At 39.9% G+C, this 10,005-nt stretch overlaps 1 protein-coding gene and 1 pseudogene across 1 annotated transcript in view; both read left to right on the top strand.

The window, feature by feature from the left end:
• Positions 1 to 2,013: 2,013 nt before the first annotated feature.
• Positions 2,014 to 3,731, top strand: LOC122150842 (annotated as a pseudogene).
• A 3,713-nt stretch (positions 3,732 to 7,444) lies between these two features.
• Positions 7,445 to 10,005, top strand: part of CAPZA1 (capping actin protein of muscle Z-line subunit alpha 1) — a 28,624-nt gene continuing 26,063 nt past the window's right edge. Inside the window, exon 1 of the mRNA XM_042782076.1 lies at positions 7,445 to 7,555. Coding sequence (XP_042638010.1) covers positions 7,445 to 7,555 — 111 coding nt within the window. The remainder of the gene's footprint in view (positions 7,556 to 10,005) is intronic.

Below are 10,005 nucleotides of genomic sequence, written 5' to 3'. Positions count from 1 at the left end.
CTAGTGAGTGGTCCTGCTTAATGATGTATCCAAAATAAATTAGTCAAGTCTTAAACAGTATTTTGTAATTTATAGGATTTTCATTGGCTAAAAACTGGGAGATGTTTTAGTTTCTCTAGTTGGACATTTCTCCTTGTTCTTCTTGATATTCTTAGATGTGTTACGATTCTTGCTTTATTTCAGCACTTGAACCTAAATTCAAATTAAATTATTTGATGTTCATGCTTCTCTGACCTTTGTTCTTTGTTGTTGTTTTAGATAATAATAATAATGGAAGTGAGCTTTTATAGCTTACTCTATTCCTTCTTTCTACATTATCCCCCTCATTTACCCAAGTTAATCAACCTATATTTTGTAGCATAAAGCACTATGCAGATATAAGGTAGATAAGGCAAATCTCTGCCTGGTCAAGGAGTATGTGCAAGTGTAACTTTAAAAAGCTTTGTGTGTTGGCAATAGCATGTTGTCATCATCACTCTGTTCTGTCCTTTGGCTTCTTTGACCTGGTTCTTTCAATTTAGATGTAGTCAGTAGTCTTTATCTTTGTTTATGCCCCCTTCCACCTTTTAAATTTTTACTTTAATAGGTGGGGGATATTGGCATGCTCCTTTTTTTTTGATTTTTTAAAATTTAAAACTTTTTATTTCTCATACAAGGAGCTGTGGTAGTATAGTAGTTAAGGCATTTGGCTGCTAACCAAAAGGTTGGTGGTTCAAACCCACCAGCCCCTCCATGGGAAAAAGATGGAGCAGTCTGCTTTCTTAAAGATTTACAGCGTTGGAAACCCAATGAGGGTCGTTGTGAGTCGGAGTTGAATAGATGTCAGTGAGTTATTTATCATACAAAGGAGTCTTGCTAGCACAAATAATTATATGCTTGGCTGCTAACCAAAAGGTTGGTGGTTTGAACTCATCTGGCACCTCTGCAGGAGAAAGACCTGGCAATCTGCTTCTGTAAAGATTACTTTTAAGAAAACCCTATGGGGCAGTTCTACTCTGTCACATGCAGTCACTACGAGTTGAAAACAACTCAACAGCACCTTTGTTGTTGTTATTATTTGCCGTCAAGTCAAACCCGACTCCTAGCGACCCCTCCTTGGGTTTCTGAGGCAGTATCACTACGGAAGTAGGATTGCCCAACCTTCCTTCCGAGGAGTGTCTGGTGGGTTTGAACCGCCAGCCGTCTGGTTAGCAGGCAAGTGTCTTAGCCACTATGCTACCAGAGCTCCCCAACAGCACCTACTAACAATAATTTATTACACAAGTAATTTATATTCCTTGTGCATCTTTTAGAACACTGAGATAAACTCCTCCCAAAGAAAGGAAGAAAAATATATCTTGTAATACCACCACTAAAGAAAATCCCAGTTAAACTTTAGTGGCTAGTGTGTAAGGAGTTCTAGTGGTGGCATGGCTCAAGCATGTGGCTGCTAACAAAAAGGTTGGCAGTTTAAACCCACCAGCTGCTCTGCAGGAGAAAGGCACTCTAAATATTTACAGCCTTAGAAACCCAATGGAGTCACTATGACTCCATGGCAATGGGTTTTATATATGTGTGTAAACATATAATTATAGTAAAACGTGAATATATTATTTTGTAAAGCCTCTTCACTCCGCAGCATATCATAAACATCTACCCATGTCAACAGATCAAACTTTAATTTTTTTTTTAAATTTCAGGACTCCTTTATACTCTTAAAAAATGAGTTTTTATATTGTGGCTTGAATCTATTGCATGAGCTAATGAAACACTTTTTTTAAAAAAAAATTGGGTGGGCAGGGGGTGGGGAGAAAAGGGAGAGGAAAGGGATTGGGTGTCTGTTCTGTTAAGTAGACGACGACGTTGGGGCACGAAGAGCACGACGGCCTGACCGCCGTATCGAGGAACTCTACATTGGGGTCTAGGGCTGCCGGCAGGGCTCGAAACCAAGTCAGCATGATCTGCGAATAGGCGTCGGGCTGCTGAGACTGGGAGGGCAGCAGAGGGCTAAGCCCTGGCCTGGGCCCCGCGGAGATGTCTGGCTGCGGCGCTTGTGCTTGTGCTTGCGGTGCTGTAGCTGGTGCGGTGGCTGCGCGGCTCATCACCTCCGCGTTCAACTCCACACAGGGAAGTATTTCTTGTGGTCGCATTCATATACCAGTTTTAGGAAGGCTAGGGACCTTTGAAACTCAGATCCTGCGAAGAGATCCTTTTAGAACCTTTACAGAAACACCAGCATACTTTGCCTCAAAAGATGGGATTAGTAAAGATGGCTCTGGAGATGGAAATAAATCAAGTTCTGGGAATTCTGGGAAAGGTGGAAACCAGCTGCGTTGTCCTAAGTGTGGGGACTTGTGCACACATGTAGAGACTTCCGTATCATCCACCCGTTTTGTGAAATGTGAAAAATGTTATCATTTTTTTGTTGTACTATCTGAAGCAGATTCAAAGAAAAGTGTAATTAAAGAACCAGCAGCAGAAGCTATAAAATTGTCATTCCAGCAGAAGCCACCTCCCCCTCCCAAGAATTATAACTACCTTGACAAGTATGTTGTTGGCCAGTCGTGTGCTAAGAAGGTGCTTTCAGTTACTGTGTACAATCACTATAAGAGAATATATAATAATATCCCAGCTAATCTGAGACAGCAGCAGAGGTTGAGAAGCAGACATCATTAACACCTAAAGAGTTAGAAATAAGAAGACAGAAGGATGAATACAGCTTTACAAAACTGCTGCAGATAGCTGGAATTAGTCCACATGGTAATGCTTTAGGAGCATCAGTGCAGCAATAGGTAAATCACCAAGTACCTCAAAAAAAGCAAGAAGGGAAAGTGTTGGATTTTTCACATGTTGACATAAAACTTGAAAAAAATAATATTTTGCTGCTTGGACCGACTGGGTCAGGCTGGATACATAGGAGAAGATAATGAATCTGTGATTACAGCCAAACTGCTCCAAGACGCCAGTTATAATGTAGAAAAAGCACAACAATGAATTGTCTCTCTGGATGAAGTAGATAAGATTGGCATTGTGCCAGCCATCAGTTATGGAATGTAGGTGGAGAAGGCATTCAGCAAATAAGCAGTTGAATATTTTGTTCAAGCCCACTAAAAGGAAGGGAATACATCAACCTCCCAAATACTAGCTTACTAAAACTACTAGAAGGTACTATAGTCAATGCTCCAGAAAAGAATTATTCTAAGCTACCTGGAGAAACAGTACAAGTTGATACAACAAATATCTTGTTTGTTGCATCTGGTGCTTTCAGTGGTTTGAAAAAAAGATCAATTATTATGCCATGTGGAAGCCAGAGATCTCATTGAATTTGGCACGATTCCTGAGTTTGTGGGACAGTTACCTGTGGTAGTTCCTCTGCATAGCCTAGATGAGAAAACACTTGTACAAATTCTAACTGAGCCACGTAATGCCGTTATTCCTCAATATCAGGCCTTATTCAGCATGGATAAGTGTGAAGTGAATGTTACTTGAGGATGCTTTGAAAGCTATAGCCAGGTTGGTGCTAGTATGAAAAGCTGGTGCAAGAGGCCTTCAGTCCATAATGGAAAAACTGTTAGTAGAACCAATGTTTGAAGTCCCTAATCCTGACATTGTATGTTTGGAGGTTGACAAAGAAGTAGTAGAAGGAAAAAGGGAACCAGGATACATCCGGACTCCAACAAAAGAATCCCCTGAAGAGGAGTATGACTCTGGAGTTGAAAAGGAAGGACCAGGCGGATGCTGCAAACAGCTAAACTGCCAGACTTCTGTCCTGTATATAAAGCTTTTCCTTCTTTTGTTTAGGATCACAACTGTCTCTACTGTTTGACATTAAAGGATGAATCTATCTTGGATATCATACATGGTCAGAAGCCTTTAGGATAAGAGTCAGATCATGTATTATATTGGAACATCACATTGATTTATACAAAGAGGACAGTATGTGAACTTTAATGATACAATGTTCAGAGATAAAATGTACATTATTTTGGTTCAGTTTTTTAAAAATATACTTTAACAAAATTCTTAGGAGTCCTTTTAAGCAGGTGTTGGAACTAACTGTGGATTTTACAATAATGTTGCTCTACAAATGGGAAGTAAATTCTTTAAAATTGAAAAAAAATTATTGAAGTAAAATGTAAGAAGTTAGTTATTTTAACCATTTTAAGTGTTTAGTTCAGTGACATAATTACATTCACCATATTGTATAGCTGTTATCACTATTTCCATAAGTTTTTCAACACCCCAAACAGAAACTCAGTACCCCTTAAGCAATAACTCCCTTTTCTAACCTACCAAAAGCTCCTGATAACCTCTAATAAACTTTTGGCTCTGTGCATTTGCCTTATTCTAGATATTTTTATAATTGGGATCATACAATATTTTTTTGTGTGTCAGACTTATTTCACTTAGCATGTTTTCAAGGTTCATCTATGTCACAGCACATATCAGAACTTCATTTCTTTTTATGGCTAAATATTCCACTGTGTGTATATACCACACAAAGTTATAGTTGATGAACACTTGGATTGTTTCCACCTTTTGGCTATCATGAATATGATATATATACGAATATATATATGAATATATGAATAATGCAATGAACATTGGTGCACAAGTGTATCTTTGAGTTCTTGATTTCATTTCTTATGAGTATATGCCTAGGAGTGTAATTGCTGAGTCATATGGTAATTCTAGATTTAATTTTTTGGGGCACTGCCAGACTGTTTTCCATGCTATTGCACCATTTTATATTCCCACCTGCAATGCATAATCTTTCCGATTTCTCCACTTCCTGGCTAAGTTGTTGTTGTTATGTGCCGTGGAGTCGGCCCCGACTCATCGTGACTCCTCGTTGGGTTTCCGAGGCAGTATCACTACAGAAGTAGGATTGCTCAACCTTCCTTCCGAGGAGTGGCTGGTGGGTCAGTTCTATTCAATTCTACTCTTGACATCAATGCAAGTGTAGTACTTCTTTCTCTGACTCTGACAGCCAGAGCTAGGTCAGATCTCACAAAGAATACAGACCACTAGACTACCATGTATGTTGAAGACATCAGACACCAGTCACAAGCTTGGGAGTTCTAAACCTCCCTCACTTCTGACCTGCTGCCAACAAATTTGAGGTTTCCCACTATACCCTCAGGATATTCAAGGTCTCCTAGGGGTCTTTTCACTTCTGACCTACTGGCTCCCACTACTCCTTCAATTTTGATAATTCACTTGAACAAACTCTGTTGTTGTTTTGTTGTTGTTATGTGCCATTGAGTCGGACCCGACTCATGGCGACCACTCCTTGGGTTTCCCAGGCAATATCACTACAGAAGTAGATTGCCCAACTCTAGGAAGCACTAATTAGTTTTATAGCAAAAGGATACAGATGAAGAAACCCATGGGGAAAGGTCTGGGTGGGTTACCCTTCCAAGCATTGATGTCTTTCAACAACCAAGAAGCTCATAGAGATCTAGTGTCCAGAAGTTTTGTATTAGGGTTCCATTATGAAGAAATGATGGATTGAATCATTGCCCATGTGGTTTAATCTAACTTCCAGTCCTCCACTGAGGCTGGTATGTCTTTCTGGCCTGGCTACCCTCTTCCTAAAAGTCACCTGATTAGCATAAATCTTCAGGTCTGGAGCCTTCTTAGATAATAAAGACAGCTCTGATAGCGTAGTGCCTAAGGCACTTGACTACTAATCAGAAGGCTGGCGGTTCAAACCCACCAGCCACTCCTCGGAAGGAAGATGGGGCAATCTACTTCCGTAGTGATACTGCCTCGGAAACCCAAGGAGGGGTCGCTATGAGTCAGGTCCGACTCGACGTCACATAACAACAACAACAACATAGTCGCTGGATAATAAAGACACTGTAGTCATTGGAGGAGCTCTGGTGGCGTAGTGCCTAAGGCATTTGACTGTTAACTAGAAGGCTGGAGGTTCAAACCCAGCAGCAGCCACTTCTTGGAAGGAAGATTGGGCAATCTACTTCTGTAGTGATGCGGCCTTGGAAACCCAGGGAGAAGGAAGGGTCACTATGAGTTGAATTCAACTTGATGGCGGTGAATATAGTCACTGGGGAAATTCCAAGGTTCTCGAGGTTATCTCTCAGGAAACAAGGAAAGAGACCAAATTATTTGGGTAAAGTTAGTTTTAAATCCCACACCAGCATCCTAGTGGACATAGAGTAGTGGTTTTGTTTTGTGTTCCCTTATGACTAATGATGTTGAGCATCTTTTGATGTGTTGTTTATTGACCATTTGTATACCTTCTTTGGAGAACTGTTTATTCAAGTTCTTTGCCCATTTTTTAATTGCATTTTTTAATTAATTTGTCGTCTTGTTGAGTTGTAGAAGTTCTTTATATATTCTGAATATTAAACCTTTATCAGATAACAAACCAAGAGATTTTAAAAACATTAAATCACTTAGCAACAATGGTAATAAATCTGTTATGTACATGAAATGTATTTTATTTTTAAAAAACAATATTTCCAACAACAACCAAAAAAATGGGAAGCATTGTTTTATGCTTTTATACATTGTTTTAATGTCTGCATTCAATCTGTTGTGATATATTGCCTTGGATTGTACATATTACTTCCTCTGCCTGGAATGTCTTCCCTCATTTTGTCTCCTCATTCTCCAGTCTAGTTCAAACATCACTGCCTTTGAGGACCTTCCCTCATTGTACACTTGAAGTTGATTCAACCTTCCTTTGAGCGTCACTTTGTCTTTTAATACTGTGTTGCTCTATTACTATCTGGAGCTTGGGAGCGTGGTGCCTAAGGCACTTGACTGCTAACCAGAAGGCTGGCAGTTCAAACCCACCAGCCACTCCTGGGAAGGAAGGTTGGGCAATCTACTTCCATAGTGATACCGCCTTGGAAACCCAAGGAGGGGTTGCTATGAGTCATGTCCTACTCGACGGCACATAATAACAACAACAATCTGGGCATTAGGTACTTGAGGGCAGTGACAGTGTCTTATTCCGTATTAAATCTTTACTTACTGATACTTCCTGGGTGCTCAGTAAATAACTTGCCTAATGGATGAGTGACAGCTTTTTTGCATTTAATGTCATTTCATCTCTTATTCAAATGGTTGTTTTTTCAGTTGTACCAATATTACCAGATCATGTAGCTTAAATTTTGTAACTTCAAAAATACTATCTTGAACTTTAAGTTTGGTAATGTGGTAAGGGAAAAAAGACCCCAGATTCAAACATATTATATAGCCAAGGTCACTGCTGTAGAGTTGTATCTGACTCAGCGACCCCTCCTTGAGTTTCCGAGGTGATCACTAAGGAAGTAAATTGCCCAACCTTTCTTCCGAGGAGTGGTTGGTGGGCTTGAACCGGCAGCCTTCTGGTTAGCAGTCAAGTACCTTAGGCACTATTCTATAGGTATCCTTTTATTAAACCTTAAACAAGAGAAAGACAAAACAAGCATAATCATCCCAAATGAGGGAAACCATGAGCATGCATCCAGTACAGAGGCCAATGGAATCTGCCAAATCACAATCACAGAGTTCATTGTATGATAGAGGACAAAGGAAATCATCACAAGATCCTGACGGGTGGAAGGTACAGTCCATCACTGTTGCAGGCTAGACTGTAGAATCAGGAAAAGAAAGCATGATTGGGACACATACACAATTGCAGGTTAAAAAAAAAGTTTGCAGGATTGGTTTAGGGACTTTGACCACCTCGCTAAGTAGTTGTTGGGGACTGACTTGTGACCATGTGAGCCTGAGTGATAGGATGGCTAAAAGGCAATACTAGGACCCCAACTTTTAAGTTACATGACATTGTAACAGGAAAAGAGACACCAGGTTCAAACAAGTTTGGTAGAGACACTGTCATTAAGCCTTAGACTGGACAAAGGCAATCATCTAAGATGAAGGAAACCATCAGTATATACACAATGAAATGGAGTCCACTGAGTCCTGGCCACGTGGCTAATTACATAAACTCAGAGGAACTCATCACAAAATCATGATTAGCGGCAGATTGATTCATCAGTCTTGCAGGCGGGACTGCAGAAGTAGGGGAAGGACTGTGATTGGAAAACATACATAATTGAAGATAAAGGGGTACAGGATTGGTTCTGGGCCTTGACTGCTTGGGTAGGTGGTGGTCCAGTACGACTCATGACCATGAGACCTGAGTCATAGCCACAAGGTGACTACAAAAAAAATACAAGGACCCCAACTTTAATTTAAAGTAGAAACAGACACACTCAGACAAATTCCCTAGTTCTTTGAGCATAATTTGCTTTCAGCCACACTCTTCCTGAGCACAGCCACAGTGTCAAGACTCAAAATGGAGTTACGGCTTCCACTGTAGACCACAATCTTACACAAACCCCAAGTGGTTTAGAATTTAAGCTCTAATACAATGTGCAGCTAATTTTGGTAAATCATTAAGACAGGCTCAGGCAAGTTCCCTAGTTCTTTGTGTAAGCCTGAGGGCAAACTATCCCTCCCTGGACTTGCCCCAGCCTTCCCTGAGCATAGCCACATTGATGGTTTAATCGTTAGAAAGAACTGAGATGGTGTCTAAAGTTATATGGAGACTCAAAATGGACTTAGGACTCCCAATGTAGACCACAGCCTTTCACAAACCAAGAGCTTTAGAATTTAAGCTGAAATGCAGTAACTTTTACTATTATACATTTAAACACACTGCATAAGGGTTATGTAAAATATGACTGTTTTATTTGTTTTTTCTTAGTTATGAATAGTTTTTGTGTTTTTTTTTAAATTGCACATGCTTAAATTTTCTTGGCTGAGGGGAGTTTCACAATTATGTAGGGATCATAGGAAATAAACTTTGACAGAAAATAGAATGGACCATACTCCGCTCAGCAGATCTACCACAAACAGACTAAAAAAAAAAAAAAAAAGATTTAATACTCAAAATGGGTTTACTGATTTCTTAAATATATGATTTGCACCAAGAGTTAACAAGCACAGAAATATGATTAAATGTATATGGCAAGGAAAATACACATGGTTGGAAGTCTTTATTGAAGCTGTTAGTAGTGTATAGTAAAGTTTTCATGAGTTAAGCAGCATTTCTTATTTTCTAATTAAAACCCTTCTTTTTACTATTATTGCCACAGTTAGCATAAGAGCTTATATGGCATATTTCCTTAAAAAAAAAAAAAATGTATTGTCTATAACTATCCTTTTTGGGGTAGGTTCTCAAACTTCATGTGCATAATAATCATCTAAGTAACTTGCTGTGATATGGAGTCCTGACCCTGGTTCCACATGGTCCACATACCATGTTTTGTCTGCCAAGTCATGTAGCATTTTATATTCAAAACCAAACCCACCGCCATTGAGTCAATTCCAACCCATGGTCCGACTCATAGTGACCTTGTTGGGTTTCCAAGGCTGTAAATCTTTATAGAGGTAGCATGCCCCATCTTCCTTCTGTCAAGTGGCTAGTGGATTTGAACCACCAACTTTCTGATAAGCAGTCAGATGCCTTAGGCACTGTGCCAAGCAGAACTTCTTTAGAGTTTTATAGCTGAAAAGAAATTTTGCAAATCTCTTTGAGGAATTAGATTATAATGGGAAAGTAGGGCCAAATATATATACTACTAATATTTTGGGAGCTCTGGTAGCATAGTGCCTAAGGCACTTGACTGCTAACCAGAAGGCTGGCGGTTCAAACCCACCAGCCGCTCCTCAGAAGGAAGGTTGGGCAATCTACTTCCATAGAGCTACTGCCTTGGCAACCCAAGGAGGGGTCGTTATGAGTGGGGTCCAACTCATCGGCACATAACAACAACTAATATTTTAGCTCTTAAAGCTAGTTAGTTAATGGACTAAGAGAGCCAGTAATTGGTAAATTTTTATGTGCTTCCAAAGACTTCTCCAAAAGAGTCAAAAAAGAACTTACAGATTGGGAAAAAATACTCGGTAATATCATATCGGGAGCTCTGGTAGCATAGTGGCTAAGGCACTTGACTGCTAACCAGAAGGCTGGCGGTTCAAACCCACCAGCCACTCCTCGGAAGGAAG

The sequence above is a fragment of the Orycteropus afer genome, unplaced genomic scaffold (genome assembly GCF_000298275.1).
Source record: "Orycteropus afer afer isolate SDZICR_OR568_19922 unplaced genomic scaffold, OryAfe1.0 scaffold00010, whole genome shotgun sequence".
NCBI lineage: Eukaryota > Metazoa > Chordata > Mammalia > Tubulidentata > Orycteropodidae > Orycteropus > Orycteropus afer.
The sequence above is the reverse complement of the archived record's forward strand: the minus strand, read 5'-3'. Positions and strand labels throughout refer to the sequence as shown.